The sequence below is a fragment of the Rhipicephalus microplus genome, chromosome 3 (assembly GCF_043290135.1).
Source record: "Rhipicephalus microplus isolate Deutch F79 chromosome 3, USDA_Rmic, whole genome shotgun sequence".
Classification (NCBI taxonomy): Eukaryota; Metazoa; Arthropoda; class Arachnida; order Ixodida; family Ixodidae; genus Rhipicephalus; species Rhipicephalus microplus.
The window spans coordinates 133,389,027-133,414,816 of NC_134702.1; the positions used below are offsets into that span (position 1 = coordinate 133,389,027).

A 25,790-nucleotide genomic window follows, 5' to 3' on the forward strand; every position below is an offset into this window, starting at 1 on the left:
CGTATAATCATATTTCATCAATCTCAAGAAAAATCGTTGCACTCTGGGTGGCATATCGCGTATGCCTTTCTTTAATACAATGACAAGGGGGCTTACCCAATCTGTGGGGCTGCTGACCTTCTGGATGATGCCCTCCTTTTCCATTCTGTCCAGTTCAGTACGTAGAGGCTCACGCAGGGACAGGGGAACCCTCCGTGCTGGCTGGATGACTGGCACGGAATCCCTGTGCAGCTCAATCTTGTATTCACGTGGGGCGCATCCTGTTTCGTGGAAAAGACGTGGAAACTCCTTGACGATTTCTTCGGTGTCGTTCGTCGTCACGCTTTCAACAGCCTGCTGTACGATTCCAAGCTTCTCGCTGGTGTCCAATCCTAAAATAGTGCTGTGGTCCTTTTTTACTACAAAAAATTCTGCGCACTCCTTGCGACCACCAATCTCGATAAGCGCTGAAAACTAACCGATGTGCTTGATCGTGTTGCCACCATATGATCTCAAAACTGCGCTACTGGGCATCAGGGTTGTCGTCTTGAGCTTGCGAAACATTGAAAGTGGCAGAACACTGGCCTGCGATCCTGTGTCCACCTTAAATGGGATGTACTTGCCGCCAATGCATGCGTTCCCATGCCAGTCCCGTTCTCTGCTTGCGCAGCTGCTGTACTTGCCGCCAATGGATGTACTTGCCGCCAATGCATGCGTTCCCATGCCAGTCCCGTTCTCTGCTTGCGCAGCTGCTGGCGACATTCAGTACTTCGAAGTCGTCGCTCTGATGTTGCACTTCACACACGCGCTCTGTCTCACTGCAACAAGACGCGAAGTGGTTGCGGCCATTACACGAGTAACATACTTTTCCGTATGCCGGGCAGCATCTGTAGGCATGCCTTCGGTCTCAACGATTGCATTTTAGGTCGTTCCTGGACCCTCTAGGGGTGCTCTTACTGGCTGTGACAGCGTTCATATCGAGTTCTTCCTTTGTTTTCTGCCAAAATTCAGTTTGACGAGCTGATGTTTCCGCCGCCTTGCAAAGGATGATTACTTTTTCCAAGGTCAAGTTTTTGTCCCTGAGCATCTTTTCTCGAAGCCTTGGCGAATTTGTTTTAAAAACAATTTGGTCTCGCACCATGTCATCCGCCATGGTCCTGAAGTTGCAGTGCTGCGCTTATTTTTTAAGCTCGCGTAGAAACTGCTCAAAGGGCTCCGCCTCACCCTGACTGCGGAAACGTAACACGTATCGCTCGTGTATTTCATTTTGTTGCTCCAGGCAGTAATCTTCTAATTTGGCAATTACGGTGACGAAATCCTCCTTGTTTTCTTCTCCGCTGAACACAAAATTGTTGAAAACGTCCAAGGCTTCCTCCCCCACAACGCTGAGGAGCGGGGCCGTTTTTGCTGCTTCCGACCTCGGGTTAGCTTGGCATGCCGTCGCTTGCAGAAAAAATTTGAACTGCTGAAGAAACCGCGTCCAATTTCTTCCTCCATCAGCTGTCAAACGTAGCGGTTCAGGCGACCTCCGGTGATTCATGTCATTGCTTACACGTTGCCCACTTCTGACACCATGTTTCATTCGCGTGTGGAATGAATAGACTGGACAGCTGGGTTGTCGAGAAACAAGTGAGCCCCATCGTTTATTCTGCGTTGGTAGTTATAGTCCAAAGTAGAAATGGTTAGAAAAGGTGAAAGCCAGGTGTACGCACGAGGCAATCATGCATGTACCTAGCACATGTGCTTTCATCAGATATGATACAGTTATGGTGCCCCAGACATGCGCAATAATTGCTTTTTAATTGACAATTGGACAAGTATCAACGCTGAAGCTTGAGCAACTTTGGTGGGCACTGCGGATGGAGTCGACTGTTTCAAGTACCCGATGCGGCTAAGAATGGACAAACAGACAAATGTACAGACGGACAGATAGACCAAATTTTCGCGTCGAAGGTCCCCGAAAAAATAAACGAGGAGCTTAAGAGTGCTGCGTGGGCACCTTAGTCAATGCCACCTAGATAATTTCAGGCCTGCTCACCACTTCTGCAGGAGTCTCTAACGTCACTCTGTTTACTCCAGTGTGTTTCGCTCCACATATGTGCCTACGCTTTGATTGATAAGTGGAGTTTAACGTCCCAAAACCACCATGATTATGAGAGGCGTCGTAGTCGAGGGCTCCGGAAATTTCGTCCACGTGGGGTTCTTTAACGTGCACCCAAATCTAAAAAGACAGGCATACAGCATTTTCGCCTCCATCGAAAATGCAGGCACTGCAGCCGGGAGTCGATTCCGCGACCTGCGGGTCAGCAGCCGAGTACCTTAGCCACTAGACCACCGTGGTTGGGCGCTTGCTTACGCTTTCTCTCGTTGCCCGAGAGACAAGGATTGCCAATTCCAATGAAAGTTTTCGTTTCGTGGCGTGCTGGTGCGCATGTTGGCGACGCGAGAAGACCGTGTTTTTCTGTGTCCGTGAACTGCAGCGTGGATATATTATGGGCTTTGTGCACTGGATATTCGCACTTTGTACGGCTGCAAGTCTGAACAGTTGCACAATGATGCTGTGTGGCAAATTATCGTGGCAAAGGGACCAAAGTTGCGAGTGTTCTCATTTCCCAAAGACAATCGAAGAACGAAATGGGACCGCGCCGTTCGTCAAGCTGACGTCGACATTCGTTTTCTTCGTGACCCAAAGGTACTTGTGTCCATACTACATATTTCTAAGCCGCTTTAATGGCACCATCTTCGACATTTTCTCTTCTTGCTCTAAAATAAAGGTGTCATGTGTTATTACTAGCGTATATGCTAGCGTATATGCAATACTAGCGTATAGGCTCTGGCATTAAAATAGTAAACGCGCGCGGCCGTACGTTTTCAGAACAGGCGTTTTTCCTGCAAGGTCTGTAAACAATTTGCTATTAGCCATTACCGCAGCGGACGTCTTGTACTACATTTGTTCACTTGATTAAGCAAAATGGGAGGAATACTGCTGCATTCCTTAGTGCATCGGTTTTGTGTATGACATTTTCTTGTCGGTGTCCCAACCCCTTCATACCGGTAATATAAGTTGGCGCCAGTCTTGGCAGCACATTAGCCTAATAAATTTCTTTGAAATATAGGTGTGTGTGGACACTTACGGTAAAGAGCTCTACTTCAAGCTAGAATATTCAAGAACCACTACCAAATATATCAGTCCAAGAACCAGCAGTGCAATAGAAGCGTCCACGGGGGCTACGCGGTCTAATCTAGACCCAGTACTAACATTTTTTTTTTCATGCGTGCATGCGCCCGCGGCCTTTCTTCTATAACCGCCGAGTGCGTTTCTCAAGCCACGCGTGTTCTTGTAGCCATTTTTATCAGCGCTAGTATTCCGCGCTCCACACTGTATTCATGCCATGGCCGCAGCTCCGAGCAAACTCGTCTATACCCAAGAAGCTCGCGCCATCCTGCAAGGCAGCCCAGGTTGTGACTTAATATATAACGTCGAGCCAACTGTTATGCGGTTTCCTAGACGATCCCCCTGTTATCGAGGTGATACCAGGAGTACTGTAGATGATCACTTACCTTCGGATCGGCTGCCATGCGAAGCAGGCAGATGGTAGGTGAATGTGTTTTAATTTTTTTATTGTGCAGGACTTTATGAAGTGGTGTTAAGTATATGCAAGAATATACGCACACACACAGCTTAAACATCCATGTGTTTTTATATAAGCAGTTCTTGTTTTTAGAAAAAAAGTGTTCGACGATTTTGAGTACTTCGTACTCAACTATGGGAGAGCACTGAGCCGTCCCGATATATGAAGTAAAACAAAAATTGTCCGCCCGAACGGTACCCTAAACCACACCAAAGTTCTTTACAGTTGCGTAGCGATGCAAGCAGCAGCATGAACATTAGCAACACCACAAGCGGCATAAGGCGATATGCAGTCCTGGTGCTTGCACTGGTGTCCGTGAAGATGGTAGCCCTCAACTCTGCAACACAAATCAACTTCAGCGTATGGCTGCTTTTACGTTACCCCGACGTGGCAGATGTACGATAGGAGTATATATGTAATGTTTATAATATTGGATAGCCAGTACTGCAACCACAAATGCCTTTACACCTACATTACGATCTATTTGAAAAGTATTGGGCGCGATACCCACCACTGCATGCGCAAGTGCTGCAATCGCAGTGACGTGCAGGGTTGGATCACGTGATCGCGCCTCGCTCTGGTGAAGGAAAGATGGTGGTTGGATGCGTTGTTTTTAACGGCGCCTTCGCAGTGTTTTCATTTTTGAAAAGCATTGTATTGCTTTGCCTTAACCTGTGCAAACTTCTGCCGAATACACAATGCGGAAAGTAGCAGTAAAGGTTACCAGTGGCGTGCCAGAGTGCACTACGTACGCGATGCCACTGTCGCGACCTCTTGCAGTGCCATGGTCACCTCTCTTTTTCTTTGTTGGTATGGTTCTCATTTCTAGTCCATGGGGTTAAAATGAGCACAGACCGAAAATGTTCACATAAAACCAGAACATTTCAGTTTCCGCACTGGAGCCCCGTTCACAATAATGAAATATTGTGCAAACATTCTGATAATGTATATTTTAAAACAGAACGCAGGAGCGTACATGGAGGCAGAGGAGGGGGGAAGCGGAATCACCGTCATTTTAATCAAGAATGCACGCTGTTGTCGCAATCGTCAGAGAGTCAAGGTATATAGCCCGAAAGTCCCGTTCATTTTCCTTTATTTTCTTTATTTCCCCCCTATCCTGGCCTATTTCGTCACCAGTTGCTTCTGCGTGTTCGGTCAGAAGGTTCGACTAAACCTTCTTTCCTACTTCATGCATGTGTGGTCCAGACTATGCTAAAGCTTACTTTTTTCGCCACAATAACTCTTACCACAGTCTGCGACACCACCATTTTTCTCCCCGGGTGTCCCTCGCCATGTGTGTACCCCACGACGCAGGTTTCTATCCGCCAGTGACATAGCCAGGTATGGCACACCAAGCTCGTGCTCCCCCCCCCCTTCCAAATTTGCCCACCGTATATAGCGCACAAAATAACGGCCATCTACACTTGCCTGCGCGGATCCCAGTACTAATCAAGGTGGTGCCCCTTCCTAAAAAAAATTCTGCCCTTGGCCTTGCCATCCTTGACTTCAGCTAACAGGGTTCCGTGCTTACAGAATGCCTCGATAGAATGGGGTCATTGCCACTGTCATTTCCTTCTAATGTCGTTTTTACCTAGAGCCGAAACCGTAGTCAGCTTAAAAAACTGATTCGTCTTTTAAAGCTGCCGTGAGTTTTCCGCTGATTTTGAGTGACGTAAATAACTTCGGATTTTACTGAAGTTTATGTTATTTTTCTTCTCTTGCGGCCACCGCTTCTCACTTTTCGGATCCTAACGTGAGGTCGTAATATTGCGCACCTCATTTTTTTTCGATTCTTCGAATGAGTGCCACAAGTTCCTCAAAATCTTCTGCATAGATTTTGCATAAATACTACACCAAAAACGAGGAGACCACTGATGCCGGCGACAACATTACGTAGGATATTTAAATATACGATTGCTCGTTACAAAAAAAAAGAACACTTACACTTCAACCGTGAGCGTCCGTACAGATATGGAGCACGTTAATCGTTTACACTCATCTTTCATATTAAGCGGACTCTGTATATAATGGTGTCTGTACCTGCAGGCATCTGGAAAATAGAAGACATGAAAGAATGAGCTTCAGAATGTTGCGTGTAGTTTCGATGGTGTGTTTTTTTAGTAACAGGTCTTCGTTTTAAGTCTTCATTTTAAAGTGTTCACGGAAAGCAGAAACTTGTGTTATTTTAATGATACGGTGGCAGCGTGTTCACATACATAATTCTAACGGCATTCTCGCAAAAAGCAGAATAATAGTGTTAAAAGAGGCGTCGAATACAGCATCATGCTTCAAACATTGAACGTGATAAATAGAAACATCGTACACATGATCCAAAATAATGGTCATCGACATCAAACAGGCTCCAACCCTAAGTGAAGGATGCCCCAGAAGTGATACATCTGGAGAATATCACAACCATGTGACACGTCCCTTACCAAAATTACTGGGACAGCAAGATATAACAACCACGTGTGCAGTAAGGTGTAATGCTAAGCCGATATTCATGCGCGACAAAAACTGATTTTCAATGTAGCAAGGAGGAGGAAGGTGGAGGATTGAAAGAGGAAGGACAGGGAGGTTATTCAATGTGGCAAATCAAGCATTGAGACTACGAGGTGGTTGCACGGACAAACATAAAAAGAAATGTGTATAAACTGAAAAGCATACTCTATCACAATAGATGTACACAAATTTGAAACCGAAGAAACAGTTTGAGTCTTATACCCCACAGCCCTCTAGTACTTTGAAGAACATTCCTGCGATCAACATCAAACCCCCTACCCACCACCCTGTTGCTGGAATCCCACCGCTTTTTCAAACACTAGATTCTTTTAAGGTACGAAGCTCTTGAGACCTAGCATTCCCTCTCATTGTGGTCGTGCTATAGCACCATTGCTACAGTCGAAACATGTGTAAGACACAAACAAACATGTTTTACAATAGGCTTCAACGGATACATGTAAACTATTCATTGAAAGTAACCTACAGAGAAGAGTTTTGATTAGCTTATTTATACGAGATTGTGCCTATATTTTGAGGCTTCTCAAGAAGAGCTGTTACATTAAGGCACACTACGAGCACTCTATGTCCCAAAAAATGTTATCTTGCCGACGGTAAGATGGTGGGTTCTTCGATTCACTTTGAGTCCTATCCTGCCCAACAGCAGTTATCTGATTCTTCTTTCTATTGCCTAAAACGACTAGAAGGCGACATGAAGTCCCATTTCTATATACAATTACGCCACTCAATTCACAATATAAGAGGCGACAATCAGGTAACGTACAGTTATGCACCAATACGATACCCAGAGTTTCGTCCACTCGTCATGATTCACTTCGAGGAGATGAATGAATAGCGGAATTTTATTTCTGCATGCGTCGATTTTTCGAAGTTGCCCTGTTACCAAAAAACAGCTTGAGTGGCTGAAAAATTTCCCTGCAAATTTTAAAACTGTGTCTATATCCCGTGAGTACTGAAAAAGAATAGGGCTAGCATATACTGCAGTGAAGTTTACTTACGTCTCACAAAGGCGACGGCTTCTTCTTCATGTGCGTGTCCTCTTGAACAGAACAACGCAGTCCAGAAATAGTACAGTGTTAGACACGATATCAACTCCATATATCTTCTCACACTTTACTCTGCAACATATGCTATATTATGTACCATAAATAAAACAATACGATTATCTTTCCTAACAACAGCAATAAATTGAAACAATGACGGGAAATTGCAGTCAAATCACGCAAAGTATTTTTGTAATATTTTGATAGCGGCGTTCTGCATGCAGCAGAGTCGAAAGTAGAGGTTTCGCTTTCGTTAGGGGAGGAGGCATTTTAACAACGGCGAACACACAAGCACTAAATTTTAGAATATTGGCCTCGAGCATTGGCCCTGATCCAGTAATGTACAAGCCGAAACGCCTGCGCGAGGTGATTTAGGATTTTGGTTCGGTTCACTATTTCTCGAACACAATGAAGAGCCTCACGTCTTAGGAGTCACTGTGTCACTCATCATATTGCTCGCAGAATATTTCTAATACACTAGGTCTTTCTTGTATTGCTCTGGAGATCTGTGTGTGGCGTTTTTTTTTTCAAAACAGGCTATATGATTAAGTGTACGCCAACAGTGTTAACGTACGCTCCCCTGAGCCATTTCTTGCAGAATCTCGCCTATTAAACCTTCACCTACTTAGCACATACAAGACAATTACCGTACCATTACTATGTTCTGTCAAACATTCATTCGAACATACTCCACAAAAAGTGACGTTGTTTACGAACATCATCTAGCAACTGCACCCCTCCTCCGAACACTGGCGTATTGCTTCTGTGACACCCAAGCTGCTCCACTTTCCTCCGTCTCTGGTTCTTCCCTCTAAAGGCGCTTTTCTGCGACAGGTACTTGCTTCGCTACATCACCTCAGCCATTGTTTTATCACCATGTTTCCCGCTAATAACACCAGTGCAATGAGTCGAATTCAACACCGAGCATAGGAAGTCCCCATATGTCCTTTTGATAGCCCCACCGCGGTGGTCCAGTGGCTAAGGTAATCGGCTGCTGACCCGCAGGTCGTGGGATCAAATCCCGGCTGCGGCGGCTGCATTTCCGATGGAGGCAGAAATGTTGTAGGCCCGGGTGCTCAGATTTGGGTGCACTTTTAAGAACCCCTGGTGGTCTAAATTTCAGGAGCCCTCCACTACTGCGTCTCTCATATTCATATGGTGGTTTTGAGACGTTAAACTCGCATATCAATCAATCAATGTCCTTTTGATATGTGGCCTTGATTACAAATCAGGTTAGAGACTGCTTTAAGACAACTGTGAAGAGACTAACCTTTTGGGCACCGGTATTGTCACGTGGTCGTGCCAGGTTATATAAAACTAGCACGCGTGGCACTTTAATGACATACGATTCTTGCATGCCTCAACAATTAGCTACGCCATGAAAACCTCATAGTGCTGGCGTGTTACATTAGTAATGCTAATGCATCTCGAAAGAGAGATGATGAAAGAAATGGTTTTCCTACTTTGTAAACTGCTCAATCGACAGCCTCCTCCAGTACAACCTCTCCATAAAATAGAACGCACAAATTCAAGTGGCGTGATGAGCTGATATTTATGCGCAGATACTTGTCTTCAGAAACACAACACAGCTTAAACGCGTTTGTTCCTTTGTAGGAAATGCCAGGGAACTGGCATTTCAGAGCTGCTAGGATACTGGCAGCTCTGAGAAAAATACTGACCATAGTACATCGTTTCTTTTCAGTTCTAAGAAGCAACAAGGTTAATGTAAAGCCAATATGTGTACGTTGCGATACGTGATGAAAAGAATTGTATTGCCGGATCATTCCCTGCCAGTCACTAATTTGATCAGATGAAAAAAAAAATTGCCCGCAGCTTCCCTCGGGGGAACACTGAGGAGGATGCGGACCATATAATTGGTTAACGGGGTGTTAAAGTGCGACTTACTTGGGTCGATGGCTAAATTGGTTAACGTGGTTGTGAAATGGGGTGTTAAATTGCGACTTACTTGGGTCGATGGCTAAATTGGTTAACGTGGTTGTAGGAGGGGGTAAAATGAGTGAACACGTACACACGTATGCGAAAGGGCGGCGCTGGTCGAAGGGACGTCGATCATTGTGTTTGTGGATTCGTTGGAATTCATTTCACCGCGACCTTGGACGTCGACGCGCCGTACAAACCAACCGACGAGCGGCAACTGAGCGAGCGAGCGCCGACCTTGAGTATATATACAGCACGACGGCGCATGCACTGTCAGCTGTTGAATGTTCTCGAAGCGCGACGCCACATGCGCGTCCACTGGAGAATCAGGAGAATTGTAGATGTCGAACGCGGTGTGTAGAGGAGGAAGGGTGCACAGATGGTGGAGGAGTGAAGCGCGCGCGGTGTGTAGAGGAGGAAGGGATGCACAGATGGTGGAAGAGTGGGCGACGGCGCGACGGCGCATGCGCGCGCGTCAGCTGTCGAATGTTCGAGAAGCGGTGCGGACGGCGCGGACGGCGCGGACGGCGCACTACAAGGCACGAGTATAAGATGCTCCGCATCTAAAATTAACAGTGTATTTCATACCTCTCCTTGCTGTTTACTCGTATGACATTTCTTCATCTCTTCGCTTCTGACGTCCACGCTTTTCATAATTGTCAAGGTGTGCAGATTTTCACACACTATGCAAAACCAAAGGCATGAACAACTCTAGCGCACTTGTATTAGCGTTTCAGCGAGGCCAGAATGTTACCTAATTTTATGACCAAAAAAGGTCTGTACCGAAACCAATTTGACTTGGGAGAGTTGGTAAATAATTTCATAGGCTTCAGCAGGATTTAGACGAAGACCGTAGGAGACTGTAGCGAGCCGTATGTGGCGAGAAAGAGCTCTAAACAAAACGCTCCTATTTCTGTGAAACGAATCTCGATGACTTAACCATCATCGGGACCATCATCGGGTGAAACGAATCTCGATGACTTAACCATCATCGGGACGACAATAACAAGGACGTTTATGCATTAACAAAACTGATTTATTTACAGAGGATGATGGAACTATAAGGGTAAGAAGGAAAATAGAACAAGCGCTAAGAGTGCTGAAAAAGTCAATGATCGAATCAAGCAAAGAATGAGTTCACTGGGGGCAGCGCGGAGGTCAAGTCTCTAAAAAGGGCTGAGGGCTCACCGACGCTTAGTGAAGACACTCGATGCTTGGGTGGCGCCTTAGTTGTGCTGCCAGCCGCGGTCAGCAATGCAGCTCACCGCCAGGGTCGTCGAACTTGAATGTGCATGGCTCCTACCACGCTGCTCACGAATGTTGGCTGAGGCTCGCTGTGGGAGTCGCGTGGCTCGCCTTGCGGGAACGTCCTGGCTACGTTTCAACCACGCCAGGCCTGAGGTTGTCGAAAGGCTGGTTTGGCCCCAGGGGCGTGGACGGATGGTTTGTCCCCGGGTGGGAGCCTGCTGCTACCTCGAGTCCGGAACCGGACAGGTCTCTGTTCCCGCGCACTGGTTCTTTAATCGCCAGCCACGTCTGCTTGATGCTGATGCTGATGACCTTTGAAGAATGGCGCTTACCCACAAAGGGGGATGGGCCAAGAACCGGGCGGCAGGATACTTAAATGAAACTAAACTGAAAATGGAGCCAATCTGAAAAAGTAGCTTAAAATAATACTACCAAAAAACAAAAAATGTGTGCTGAGCAAGCGGTCAAACCATCTTTTGTTTTTGAAAGACATAACTACGAATTATAAACTAAAGATCTGAAAAGGTAGTGGTTCACTAGCATGGTAATCTTTTAGTTGCGTTGATGTAATCGAACACAGTGGAGCATACATCCCTGTGGCAGTAACCAAATGAAGTTCCGCCAAGTGATAAAATTACTGGTAAATTTACTTGTATTCCTAGCTTTTGTAATGGGGCTACTTGTTTCTTTGTTTGTTTGTATCCTCTAATCCATGGCTCGTACCCACTCTGGGGGATTGGCCAAGAGAACATATAGTCTCATATGGACGATAACTGCATTATTGCTTATAACGAAAAAAAAAAGGGGGGGGGGGGGTTGGGGGAGTTGTATAGTGAAGACAGTATGTTAAAAAAAGAAAGAAACCAAAGATTTAGATAGTGAGAAAAAAGAATCAACAACAAAGTAGACACTAATAGCTACAACTTGATTTTGGGAGCCGACCAGACAGCTGGTTTTGCCAAACCCGATTAATTTGGTATGTCACGGATTTATCCAGAATTTAAAATTACTTTTCGACCCTTTTTTTTGAGTATCTGTTAACGTGGGCTTTATGTTGAAAAACGTTTAAAGTCTTGAATAAAATTACACACCGCATCGAATTCATCTCTGTGGCAATTTTCCAAAACAGAGGCACCAAAACTTAGAAGGTTTTCTGTGGTTAAATTTAAACCTTGGTTCGCAAATGGAATATCTAAAAGTCGTTTCCTACCTATCTTCTTCCTCTTTTTTCTCGGTCCCATCCCATCACGTCTCACCCCATCGCGTGCCCCGATTCCACACGTCGTCTTCCTCGATGGTCTCACAGGCGCGCAGTTCAGACACGTTTCCCGCGCTTCACTGTTCACTTGGCCCTACACCCACGGCTACTTAAACGCGCCGTATACAGCTCGTTACATTGGCGTCCAAGGCGACAGGACGAAGCCATTCATTCCATTATTAGTCGCAAGGGTTATTGCATTTGGCTACGTGTATAGAAGATCAATCAAAGATGAGTTTGGATCTGGCGATACTGGCATTGCGCATGGGACTAGAAGGAGCTGAGCTAAAGGCTTGGGTAAAGGAACGAGAGGCTCGAGCTCGAGAGAATAGGGCGGCAGAAAGCGAAGCAATCAAGGAGATGAAGCAGATGGCTCAAGAGCGGAAACTTGAAACCGAAGCTCACAGGACTTTACAGCTGCTCCTTCAACTTGCTCAGGCTCAAGGCATTAAGGAATCAGTGGTGGCTGACGAAGGCCGACAAGTTCGAGCATCGTCTAACGTCAATGCTAACAATTTTATACCAGGGTTCAATGAGAACCGGGACGACTTAGACAAGTACCTGAAGAGATTTGAGAATATTGCTACCTGCCCCGTCACGGTGGTCTAGTGGCTAAGGTACTCGGCTGCTGACCCGCAGGTCGCACGATCGAATCCCGGCTGCGGCGGCTGCATTTCCGATGGAGGTGGAGATGTTGTAGGCACGTGTGCTCAGATTTGGGTGCACGTTAGAACCCCAGGTGGTCGAAATTTTCGGAGCCTTCTACTACTGCGTCTCCCATATTTATATGGGGGTTTTGGGCGTCTCTCAAAATCATATGGTGGTTTTCAAACGTTAAACCCCACATATCACAATATTGCTACTGGTCAAGATTGGCCAAAAGACAAGTGGGCCACGTCCCTAATTTGTGCTTGAGTGGAAAAGCGGTCAAGGTCTTCGGTTATCTGTCTTCAGAAGAGGCACTCAATTTCGACAAAACCAAGCTGGCGCTCTTGCAAATGTATCGGTTCACCGCGGAGGGATACCGTGGAAAATTCCGGCACAGCAAAAGACATGGTGGTGAAACGGGCGTGCAGTACGCCGCGAGGCTAACAAGTTTCTTTGACAGATGGGTCGAGATGTCGAAGACAGTCAAACTTGCTGGTTTTCCGTGAAAAAGCGGAAAATACCTCGGTAGGAAAAGGCACAAACACATCAAAGGTTCCAACTCGATGTTTTGTGTGTGACAAGTCTGGCCACATCGCTGCAGAATACCGATCTCGGAAAAGGCAATCTTTCTGTGGGTTTTGTGACAAACCCTTACACGACAGTCAAGCGTGCACCAAGAAAACCGCCACCACACGGGAGACGTCATGAATGTATATGGTCGCTGAACCCGAATTGTAAGGAAGTTGAGGAGGTGGATGATGACAAGAGCGAATATTGTATGACTAGCGTGGTGAATATGAGACCTAAGATGACTAAGTGACCGATGCCAGTGTTGCAAGGCATCATCTTTAGAAAGACGCTGTCAGTATTGCGAGATACGGGAAGTGACACGATGTTTGTGCGTCGTTCTCTTGTGTCAGACGAAGCACTTACGGGAACCACAGCTACGTATTTCTTGGCAGACAGAACCAAAATTACGGTTCTAGAGGCAATGGTGGAAATTTTTTCGCCCTTGTTTTCAGGTCTCTGCACCATAAAATGTAATGAATGTATGAAGTGTATGACATCATCGTGGGAAATATGCCTAGATCAGGTCAGGTTCATGATCCAGATTCAACACGGGAAGAGAGACTAGCTGCAGTGAAGTTGGAGTCGGACAGCACAACCCATGTGAAGGATAAGAAGAAAGGCGTACATTGGAAGCCTTTTCTGAGTGGCAGCCCCATTCAAGAGTGCAAGAACCCATTCAAACTCAACAACACTGAAGGTCGACCCTTTGAAGATGACTAAAGAGGATCTGAAAGCTTCGCAAGCGGAAGATAAAACCTTGGATGCCTGCAGAGACAAAGTCGGCCAAGTTCATTTTAGAAGGGAATCAACACGGTATTCATTTACCGCGAAAAGGGGGATACTCTACCGCATCACCGGTTATCCTCTGGCAAACAGTGAAGCAGCTGGTCGTCCCAGTAAACTGTGTAGCCAAGTGCTTGAGATGGCTCACGAAAGTCTTATGTCAGGACGACAAGGCGTCAAACGAACGACTTATCGTGTGTTGGGATCATTCTATTGGCCTAGAATACTGGAAGAAATTAAATGTTATGCTCTATCATGTGATACATGCAAAAGAACGTATCCAGAAAGTAAAGTAAGCAAGGCACCACTGCGCCAAATGCCACTGATTGATACTCCATTTCAGCGAGTAGCAGTAGACATTATCGGTACCTTGAAACCATTCTCTAACAGAGGTGACCAATACATACTGACAATGGTTGACTTCACCCGCTATTGCCCGATAATGAATCGGCGACTGTGACAGAGGGCTTGTTGGAAATGTTTTCGCGCACTGGATTTCCCCGTGAGATGCTATGCGATCAGGCATCTGCTTCAGGTCTGAGTTGATAAGAGAAGTCAGAGACTGACTGTCCATCAAGCTTCCGAAGTCGACACCCTACCACCCCATGTGCAATGAGATGGGTGAAAGATTCAATGGCACGCTGAAACAGATGCTGTGTAAACTGTGCCAAGAGGATCCGAAATCATGGGATCGGCTGCTGATACTACTCCTGCTTGCGTACAAAGAGGTATCTCAAACCAGCATGGGACTCTCGTCCTTCGAACTTATTTATGGAAGATACGTTCGAAGCCCTCGCAGCATACTTAAGGAGATGTGGACAGGAAAACACTTCAGCGACGAAATGAAAACAGCATATGGCTGCGTCTTAGATCTTTGATATCGTCTTGAGAAGATATTGCAACTAGCTCATGAGAAGCTATCACATGCAAGGAAAACTCCAAAGAGACACTACGTTCGGGGGAGCAAGAATTTTCAGCTCGAAATTGGAGATCTTGCTCTTATCTTACTTCCTGTCATGGAAAACAAGTTATTATTGCAGAGAAAGTGGTCTTTTAGAGTCGTCGGGAAAAGGGGCAACCCCGACTATTTATTGGATCTGGGATATGACAACAACTGTTCCACATAAATAAATTAAAGCACGATAAAAAGCGGCAGCCCCAAACAACCTCTCACACAGCATCTTTCGTGGTCATGGAAGAGGAGGAAACAGACAAACCTCTAGCAACTTGCAAGGTTGCCCAAAGTGTTGGCTTGGAAGCGATACCTACAGCTGAGAGTTTGGATGAAGAGAAATAAATTCAACTTCACAAAATATTAGCTATCCCCACAAATATCCCCAGGAATAGAAAAGAGAAACACAAAATGATGCTTTTCTTACTAGACATAGTAGAAGGTCAGAGAATATAGAGGCCTACTTCGTCAGTTGATTGTAACATAAGCTTGCACGGAAGTGTTCCAATTTTTTTCTCTTCTGTGTATTCTGACATTCCTTGTGGACTTTTTGTGGACGTGTGTTCACCATGGCACAGCAGTGTTCTTGCGCGACAAGTGGTTGATGTGACTAAAACATACCTGAAAAGTTATTTTGGGGGAGGGAGAAAAAACTGTTTCCCGAAGGAGGGGCATGTGTGATAAGCGGGCCATGTGTGAAGGGCCAAGTGAACAGTGAAGCGCGGGAAACACATCTGAACTGCGCACCTGTGAGACCATCGAAAAAGGCGACGTGTGTAATAGGAGCACGCGGTGGTGCGAGATGCGGTGGGACGAGACCGAGAAAGAAGAGGACGAAGATAGGCAGACGTGGCTGGCGATCAAAGAACAAGGGCGGGGGAGCAGAGACATGTCGGGTTCCGGACACGAGGTAGCAGCAGGCTCCCACCTGGGGACAAACCAGCCGTCTACGCACCTGGGGCCGAACCAGCCTTGAGACCCCCTCGGGCCTGGCGGGGTTTAAACGTCGCCAGGACGTTCCCACCAGGCGAGACACGCGTATACCACAGCGAGGCTCAGCCAACATTCGTGAGCAGCGTGGAAGGAGCCATGCACGTTCAAGGTCAACGATCCCGGTGGTGAGATACGTTGCTGACCGCGGCTGGCAGCACAACTAAGGCGCCACCCAAGCATCGAGTGTCTTTTTTCCCTGAGCGTTGTTCAGCCGTCAGCACTTTCCCGGCACTTGACCTCGGCGCTGCCCCCAGTGAACTCATTCTTTGCTTGGTTCGATCATTGACTTTTCTTTAGCCTTCTTAGCGCTTGTTCTATTTTCCTTACTACCATTACAGTTCTATCATCCTCTGTAAATACATCGGTTTTGTTCATGCATAAACGGCCTCGTTATTGTCACGGTGATGGTTAAGTAATCGAGATTCCTTTCACACAAATACGAGCGTTTTGTTTAGAGCTCGGTCTTGCCATATACAGCTCGTTACAGAGACACAAAGAACACAGACTGTGTGTCTCCTATGGTCTTTGTCTAAATTGCGCTGAAGCCTATCCGAAAAAGGTTGCTCTTGAAACCTTTTTTTTTTATATGTACAAGAGCTGTGTAGAAGAAGTCAAATTTTATATATCTGCTTTTCGTGGCATTCAGTATTCTTGTAAAATAACAGATGAAGCTGAAGGACGTCACAAACCAGTGTTCCTTCTTTTAAAAATTTCACAGCGGCTACATGTTGACTTGAACACGTTCGAAGCGATCAAATAAACGTGTTATTATTTCTTTAGTGTAATAGCATGAGCACAGATGCTCAGTGCGCGTTCGAATCGGAGCAGGACGCGCCATAAGCGCAGTCGTGCCGTCACAAGGTTGATGCTACGAATGGCTGACACATGGACGCTTAAATCTCGTCTAAAGACGTGAATTGCTGATAACAAATAGACGTGGCATCACGCTCCCCTCACTACCGTCAGAAAAAATCAACGCTAGAGCATATCCACTTCACAATCGTTGTCAATTGGCCAGGTCCTTTTTTGACGAAAGGGCTTTCTTTCGACTTTGCTTTTCCCTTGACCAAAGCGCGTACAAATTAGCCATCTTGCTAATACGTGCAAAGCACAATCGCTTAGACATATAGAAAACGTGAAAATATGAAACAACCTATCTATATGGCCATGCAAAAATGCCGTTGCAAAGTTGCCACAACCGCCGAGTTTTACCGTTATGCAAATAACATATTTGCAACTTTCCCGAACGAAAGCGTCCAAGGTTTTTTAGCCACAAGCTCAGCTTCGTGATTGCGAGCTTTGCCGGCAGCTTTATCACTGGCAATATTATTCTTCGTAAGAGTTGTAAATAGTGCACTTTTACGGCCTACGGCATTAGTTCGAGTTTAACCTTATAAATATTATGACTAACTACTATTAAACAGATTCGTTTCTCAATAAAGAGAGCCTTAAAGACTTTGCGTTGATTTACTCAATATTCATGCGGACATTTTGCAGTTTTCACTTTGTGATCCTTGGAAAATGGACCGGGCTAATGGAGCAGCGTAGACGTCTGTGCTAGTCGTTTTCTTGTCAATACATCACAGTGCGCAATATGCCTAATCCGTAAAAGAGCATGTCACTACATTTTGTATCAAACTCCTCCCATGCTTTTTTTAAACAGAAGTAACCTATAGTGTGTAAAGCTGTTTTTCGAATGGTAAAAGTGCTCTCTATGAAGTTGGACCGTGAACTATGACATAGACGGAGAGGGTGAGAACGACAGAGTACTCAGAAGTGACAGCGGCGCTTTAACAAATTATAACAAAATTTTTGTTCTTCTTATCAAGGTCACAATACATGGAAGAAACAGTTTTTAAGGTTAAGCACAGAGTAACTTCGAGTACTTGCAGGTCTTAGGAGTTTGAATTCCTTTACCGGGTGTTTCATTGATATGTAAGTGGCAATCTCAGTTTAGCTTTGTTTGGGTCCTTATGTGTATGTGTGAAACTGCACTAACCATGGGATATTTTATCAAGACTTCAAAGCCACCAATGAAAAAAGCACTTCAGCGCGATTACTCGAGCTTATGTTTCGAGCAAGCAAGAAATACAGTCAGCAATGCCATGGCCGGCGTCTAACAAAAACAATTCTAATTCTGTACCTGCACACCCCTGTCCTACCGGCAACGAGGCGGCTCTATCCGCGACTCAACGACATACACACCGAGCCGAACAGACATTCCCGAGGTGGTCGAGAGCAGGCCGCATGATTGCCTACATAGAAATCACGAAATATTACTTATTGAAAATCCCACGGTACCATTCCACGCGTTATAAGACACTAAATTCAGACATTAAATCAACGCTGATGGTTCAAATAGTGGTCCAAAAACCTCGTAGTGCTAGGTTTGTGTCAGGCAATGCTTATTTTGAAATTAAATCACGTTTTCGCGGTCCGCATCACGTCAGCGCACTTCAAATCATCTTCCTGAAAGCAGTCTTTCTGACGTCACTGTTGTCATGCCCAACGTTGCTCGCATTTACTGTGCAGCCGTCGACACTAGTAGCAGAGTGAAAGTAGCAAGATCCAAACAGCAACCATGCCGATTGAGCAATCTTTTGCTTGCTTAGTTAAATTGAGTCCCGCTCAATAGCACCACATATCCAGTCTAACCAGGCGAAAGTAGAAATTTTTTCCCACTCACGCCATTCTACATGGTAACGCCAGGCGGTTCTCTTTTTATATATAGATGAAACAGAAACGAACAAACAGCTTTTTAATGCGAGTTTTCATGCGTGGAAGGTTCTTTTTCATGGCAGTTAGTTTGATCACTGGTGTTTAATTTTAGTCGGACGCTCTCACGTCATTGGGATCGTTTCCGAAACGTCCCAATCGTGCCACATGCCATGTGATACATATATCGTAACTTCTCAGTAAGTGCACTGCTGTTGATAATATTGACAATTTATAATTTGCGATACATTAAGCTTTCATTCTAACAAACTTTATTTGCATTTAGGGGCCCATTATCAAGCAGCATGTTGTGGCCTGGTGCCTCTTCAAAACGCCAGGCCTGCGCGGTAGGTGCAACAGAGTCACAGCAAAAGCTGTGACTGTGCTGCGCCTACCGCGCAGGCCTGTCAGAGCCTTCCAGCCTTTCAGTGCCTTTTCAAAGCACTCATTGGATAACTACTTCAAGCACACTTGCTTGGTACCCACTAGGGCATCAACAATAAAGTTTAGGGTAGTAGGCTGGCATTTGCTATGCTATTTTTCGTCATTATTCTGAGAAGCGTGGTATCCGCTAAACACTCGCAAGAAATTTTGTGCGAATTGTCCAGGCAGTGGTTGGCGATGATGAGAAATTAGGGCTGAAGTGGGAATCCGCCACAGTTAATAGGGGAACAAGAACAAGCTTTTGTTATGGTTTGGAACATTGGACGGCCCACTCGTTATGCTATTCGCATTGTGCAACGACTGGTTGTTATTTCACTGTTGTAAAATGTTTTATAACTCGTCTTAACGCGATTGCTTTCCTGACATGAAGCCTGCCTAAGGCAAGTTTGACAAGTCACAAGCATCGGTGTAGCTCAGTGGGAGAATAATGGGCTGGCACCCAGTGGATCCGGGCTCGAGCCCCACCGTGCTATTGGTGCTAGGTCATGCCTGCCTAAGACAAGTTTGACAACAAGTCACAATCATCGGTGTAGCTCAGTGGTAGAATATTGGGCTGGCACGCAGCCGACCCGGGCTCAAGCCCCACAGTGTCATAGGTGCGAAGTTTTGTTTTTCTAATTTCGCGCGATGTGGTGACGAACACCGGAGACGGCGGCGGTGGCGGACAACATGCAACTGCACGTGACCTGAAAAGTGATCTCATAACATCTTTCGCTGTAAAAACACGTGCCCGTACCCGCCGGAATGCACGTGTGGACCTACCTCACTTCCTGCGAACCTCCAAGAGGCACTCTGGCAGGTTCGCGCAATTGCTGATGATGACCAATGGTCTGGAGACCATGCTGCTCAACACAGATCCAGTGGAACAGCTCTGGGAAGTGTGATGGGCCGAGTATACTGCCAGAGCTCAAAGGCTCCTGGCTAACGCCTAGGTGTGGGACCCGCAACACCGAGGACGCCAGAATCGTATCATAGTTTTATCTTCCTACTTCTTGGATATAAATCGTGCACTGTGATCTCACTACACCTTGGTCTTTGCACTATGACAAGCACGTGTAAATATAAACCCGCTGAACAACTTAGCATAATTCTTGCAGTGCTTGAAAGCTCAAAAATCTGCGCGAAGAAAGTCCAGCGGCCATGTCGAGGTGGACGATTGGGCGAGTTGGTGATTCATGTACAACGTATGTAACTGCGCGGTAGTAAACACGGACGACAAGAAGATACAAGGACAAGCGCAGTGAGTGGGCTTCGTCGAGTGGGCTTCGTAACGGAAACAAAAGTAGTGTTGAAGCTGTGCTCTGTCCCGCTGCATATACGTTGCTACGAGCGTCTCTCTTTTTTTTTAATGCCCGAGAAGGTTGACACTGTACTGCCTATAGAAAACGTTTGTCTGGAATGGTTTCACTGGTTTCGAGCACATACGACTTGAAGAGTGGTCCAATAACAGTGCTCCATTGGTCAGTTTCCAAGGACTGCACAAAACTCAAGCTAATAGATGGAAAATAGCAGCCACTTGATAGAGTTATTTGCTGCAGAAGCTAAGAAAGTACCGAGTGAAACGTAGCTGTCACGATGGAGTCATCACGTTGACCAAATAAAATATTCAACTAAATTTCAGAATGTCATTGTAGCCCGCAATGGCGGTTTTTTGGTTTGTATTTTCTTAAAGGCACCTAAATCTTGTCATTCATAAATCAGATTTCTTGCAAAATTCGGGCTTCGTTAACCTATTCTCTTCACTCAAAGCTGTGTTTAGGCAATTATTCGAAAGAAGAAATGCATTCCATAAAAATTAAAATACGAAGTAGTGTTTTCATTCAAAATGCTAAGGCAATGCAGTTGTTTTGTTTTGTTTTTTTTCACGCACAAAAAAACACTAAACCTTCCACTTGAACATAACGTTCCATCACGAACAGTTGTATGGTCAGAGCACCCAAATGTGGCCAAGAAATGTTATTCGACGGTTTTGTGACTGTACGGCTCTGCACTTATTTGAGCTGGCCAGGGCAGTGAGGAAAAGGAGCATGCCAACGAACCATTCCAGCTGGTAAATTAGGCTTAAAAAACTCCATATCTCAAGCCCTACACATTTGAGAGTGTCAATGTGACGTAATGACTACAAGTGGGGCTGACTAACGTCGCCATGTTTAAGCGTGAAGTTATACCCAATAAAGATGACGTGGGGACGACTGCCACCGTAGCTCAATTGCAAAAGCATCCGGTACATTATTTAAAGTTTGCCCGTTAAGTTCTTGAGAGCGGAAAGATATCTTTCTTTTATTGTAACTTCTTAACAGTTTTATCATAATCACTATAGATGATATCGTTACGCGCTCGTTATTCCATTGCCTTCACGTTATTTCATGGTCATTCATGGTGTGTCTAACAAAGAAAACGAGCGCTTCAAATTCCGTTTGTTTCGTCCTAACCACTAACCATATCGCGGACTCTATTTCACCTTCTTTGTATAAAGCAGATTAGTAGTTTATCTCTTTTGATCGGAGAAAGCGTTGTGATTGATATGGCATTGCTAATGAATGCCAATGTAGTAACCATTGTAGAGTTTTATTTATACTTTTTATTTTCGTCAACACTATGATCATCTGCATTTAAAGGGCCAGTAAACAAGCTCCTAAACGCGCAGGAAAAGCTCGCCCATTTTTCTTGCGCGTGACTAACCTCATTCAAAGCACAGTGACGTGAACTCAACAAACAGTAATGAAGTCAAACATTAATGAAGTCAACTTAACAAAACAGGTCTCAACCAACAGTAATGAAGTCAACGTCACCGATCGCCGAGTTGAAGTCACTGCGCGTTGAAGGAGGTTAGTCACGCTCAGGAAAAATGCGCGAGCTTTTCCCGCACGCGTAGGAGCCTGTTGACAGGCCCTTTAAATAAAGTAGAGCATGGCATGGCACGTTGCTGTCAAAGCCGTATGCCACGCACACATGCCAACGGTGCCGCTTAATGTTCTTGCGAGTCACGTGTCTCGGTACGTTGCAGTGTGTTTTCGTACCTCCTCCCCGGCTGCTTAACTTTGAATACGCTCGCTGTGCTGCCAAAGACCAATGTTTCCACATCACCGAAGGTCGTTTTTTTTTTCAATTTTAGTGTTACATGATTCTTACAAGAATGATGCCCCACTAAACACTCTGCAAGTACACGAATAAGGCGTTCCTACAAAATCGGTCCAATTTGGCCTTTTTTTTTGTTATATTAAACGTGCAGTATGAGCCCACCTTGTAGACCCTTGTAAGAGTTCGAGTAAACTAAAAGTGACACCACTGTTGAAACTAGTATTTTATGCATGAGCGCCACTTCGGGAAAGCCAATTAGCTTACACATTAAGTTTTCAGTCTTTCGACTGATTTTTAAGGCTGGTGCACACCGGTGACTAGCAGGAATCACGCGACCAGTTGCGACTGGTCGCAAACAGTCGCGAACGGTCGCAAACGGTCGCAAAGCGACTGCTTTGGCTACTCGCTTCATGACCAATTTTTCAGTCGCGTGACTGCAGTCGCAAAGCTGCTGGAACCAATCAGCATGCTCAATTTTTGCTGTTTGTTTTTTTTTCATTGCGCTGGCGAGAGCGGATAAAAACAAGAAATGGGGTGCGCTCGGTTTGCTCCGTTCACTCAGCTGGTGGCGATCAGCTGATTGACGCCGGTCTCCAGAGTTCTCGCTGATAACGAGATCCGCACGTGACTCTCCGGTATTGCGACTTCCGGTCGCTCGCATGCAGCCTCTGCCGGTGTGAACATCAGTCGCTTTTCGGTCGCCAGTCGCAAATGTTCGCGCGACCGCTGCTAGTCACAGGTGTGACTAGCAGCCTTTACACTGCTGCGTATAATACAACAGCATGTATTTATGGAAGTGAAAAATATATCTACCTTGTAAAGCGATGAAGCCTCAAGATCTCCTGCAGCTCAACTGGTAGTAAAATTCAGCGGACAAAGTCAACCAACGCGATCACGTTTCCGAATAAGACTAGAAAGGCAGGCATTTAGCTGTCATGCACTTGTACTTCAAGTGAAAAATGGCATAGAGCTGATGCGGTCATTTAAAAGCCGGTTGCATTTCTGAAATGCCACAATAACATGCAGTTTTTGATGTATTACATTTCTCCTTAAATTGCGAGAAGCAACATATGTGAAATAGTCATCGTGATGGATGAGTAGAATTCAAAACAAATATGTCTCGCTCGTAACGCGCATATCCAACTTGCCAATAAATATCGAAAGAAAACAAAGGGCAGTGGACTTTTTTTAACACCAAAGTGTTTTATGCAGGGGCCACCAAAACTTTACAGACGTACTTCCGTCATGGATATGAGAATAATAAAATGAATCTAGGGTATAAGAAAGAAAAACCTGTGCGAGAAATTTCTCCTGCTAGGAATCGAACCTTTGAAGCGCCCGGCAATCGCGTTCTGAATGCGATTCTTAGCAGTTTTTGAAGGATTCAGCAAAAAAAAGGTACCTAATAGGTATCAAAAGGCTGAATTCCTTCATTTGTCAGCCCTTACAATGTCAATGAGATGGTCTGAATTTCTAATAAGAGAAGGGTGATCACCTGTCAGAATGTCGAGCTTTTGCAGAAAGAACCTGGAAAGCGACTTTCGCCTAGCAACATTCTCGGAAACGATGGCACAAAATGGGAACCCTGTATTATGGCTTTTGGCCGAAAAGAAAACTTCCAGGCATTGGTTCTTTTTGCCTATACTACATCGAGTGCGAGAGTGTCGAGCTTCATATAGTCGCAAAGATGAAGAGCTCTTTTAAAGAGAATAGTATTTCTTGGGGTCTTGGTGGTCCGTTAGGTGGCGTCCGGGAGTGCAGACGTGGCCGCGTCTGCTCCCGCTTCTTTAAATGTTTTCGGACATCTTTCTTGTGTTCTCCACCGATCCATTGGACTTTCCTAAACCAGTTTTGTGCAAGCTATCTCACGACATCGTTCTCGCTGGGGTGAGTGAACTTTTCGGCGAGTTTTTGAACTTCAAGTGTGCGAAGCGAGGGACGCGTCTCTAGGACTAACCACTCGGCTACGAGCACGGAGCTAGGGTTCACTTCGAGGCAGCGCCGGGCCTCGTCAGGCCCCTGCCGCACCTGACTAGGCAGCGAGGATGCCCGAGATGGTGACAGTTGAAGGCATGGATATCACTCCGGAAGATTTCGACGGAGCGGGGTGGACCACCGCCCTTGGCGCCCGGCGGAAACGAGATCCGGCAAGGAACGCAGCGTCTGCTACCGCTGCAAAGTCTACGGCAAACACAGCAAAGAAGCATGGTTTCAACGCTCGCTCCCTCTCAACAGTGCAGAAGGTTGTAGCCGCTTCGCGACTCCCTCGGCTGCCGAGAGACCAGATAAAGGTCATTGTACGGCCCCGCGGAGGGCTTGACGTTTCGAAGACGGACATGGTACTGCTGTCGAGAGCTCTGACTATGGCAGCTGGGCTCACTGACCAAGAAGCATCGGAAGATACAGTCTGCCCCAACAAGGTACAGAATATTCTTGTTATTTCGACTCCGGTCAGATCCAACGCAGTCGCATACGCTGGAATTCAGAAACTTCACACGAAAGTCGGCGCATTTGATGTTTCTGCCTACTTAGCCGCCCCGGAAAACACTTGTAAAGGCGTCATCAGGAATGTTGACCCCTCGATAGAAGAGCACACCCTCAGAGGCATGATTGTCAACCAACGAAACCCGACCGCCATTGAAGTCAAGAGAATCAAAAACACGCACGTTGTTGTGATACTCTTTGATGGGCTTCGAGTTCCCAAAAACGTCATGTGCGGAACGGCCTTAGTGCCGTGTTCCCTTTACAAACGCCAAGTCGATGTTTGTCACGCCTGCGGCCGAGTCGGGCACCGGGCCGACGTATGCCACCAGAGCAAGGCAGAGAAAAGTAAATGCCACAACTGCGGAGACGCACTCTCAAACGATGCTGCAGAAGCCCACCATTGCACTCCGAAATGCAAGCTCTGTGAAGGTGATCACCCAACAGGTGACCGTTGCTGCAGCAAAAGATACCACATCCCATATGTCGTGCGACGACGCCGAAGACAAAGACGCCACCGCTCCGAGAAAGAAGCCAACGCTGACGAGGTTAACGACCTCGCGGACATGCAACCGGAGATGGCAGATGGTTCCACTCCCAAGCGGCGCTCCAGCTCCAGAGGGCGTTCCCGTTCCAGAGGACGCTCCCGTTCCAGAGGACGCTCCCGTTCCAGACGGCGCACCCGTTCCAGACGGCGCTCCCGTTCCACAGCGCACTCTCAATCCAGCGGGCGCTCTTGCTCCAGGGGCCGATCCTGGTCGAGATGTCCTGGCAAGAAAACGACCTGGGCCGACATGGTTCGCGACAGCGGCTCTGCACCGACAACACCGACAACTTCAAAGCAAGGTAAGGTACAGCCAGAGCATGTGGCAGATCCACGAATACACACATTAGAACGGGAAAACAAAGCACTCAAACAGGAACTAGCTGAACTGAAGGCAACTCTCGCCAGGCTAGAAGGACGTATCCTAAAAGACACACCGCCACCCATCCCTCAATCATCAGGATCTGTGGTCGCATCATGTAGCCCAAATAAACGCAGAGCCGTAAACACCGAGACAGATGACGACACATCAGACGTAGACGACTTTATGTCCGACGTCAGCGAAGCTCCTTCTAACGCCTTAGCTAGTGACAACAAAGCCAAAAAGCACCGCAAGACGAAGAGTAAGTTCAGTAAATTCCAATCAGCAATTGCCGACATTAAAGAGGCACTCATACAAATTTGCGGTAGACTCGATCGTCTGGAAAGACCAATTGCTCAACCCAGAGCCACGAGAAGAATTCCCACGCCGGACCCGGGGTCCATGTCTTCCCAGGGACCCCAACCTGCGCTGCCGACATCCCCTCAGCCACCAGGTCCAATAGGTGAAGCGAACACACAGGGGGTCATGCCAAGTCAGCACCATGGATAGCACACCACAATTTTTCAAGATCTGGCAATGGAACTGTAATTCATTCAACAAAAAGAAAGCTAACCTAACGCAATTAGTACGATCATGTAA

The 25,790-nt window shown here is 46.2% G+C and overlaps 1 protein-coding gene across 2 annotated transcripts in view; it reads right to left on the reverse strand.

Annotated features, from left to right (window-relative positions):
• Positions 1 to 22,710, reverse strand: part of LOC142803361 (uncharacterized) — a 123,208-nt gene extending 100,498 nt beyond the window's left edge. For both annotated transcript variants that reach the window (XM_075888479.1, XM_075888478.1), the window contains exons 1-3: positions 22,618 to 22,710; positions 7,130 to 7,249; positions 5,556 to 5,661 (exon numbers count right to left, since the gene is read on the reverse strand). In XM_075888479.1, coding sequence (XP_075744594.1) covers positions 5,556 to 5,661; positions 7,130 to 7,229 — 206 coding nt within the window. In that variant the 5' untranslated portion in view covers positions 7,230 to 7,249; positions 22,618 to 22,710. The remainder of the gene's footprint in view (positions 1 to 5,555; positions 5,662 to 7,129; positions 7,250 to 22,617) is intronic.
• Between the last annotated feature and the right edge of the window lie 3,080 nt (positions 22,711 to 25,790).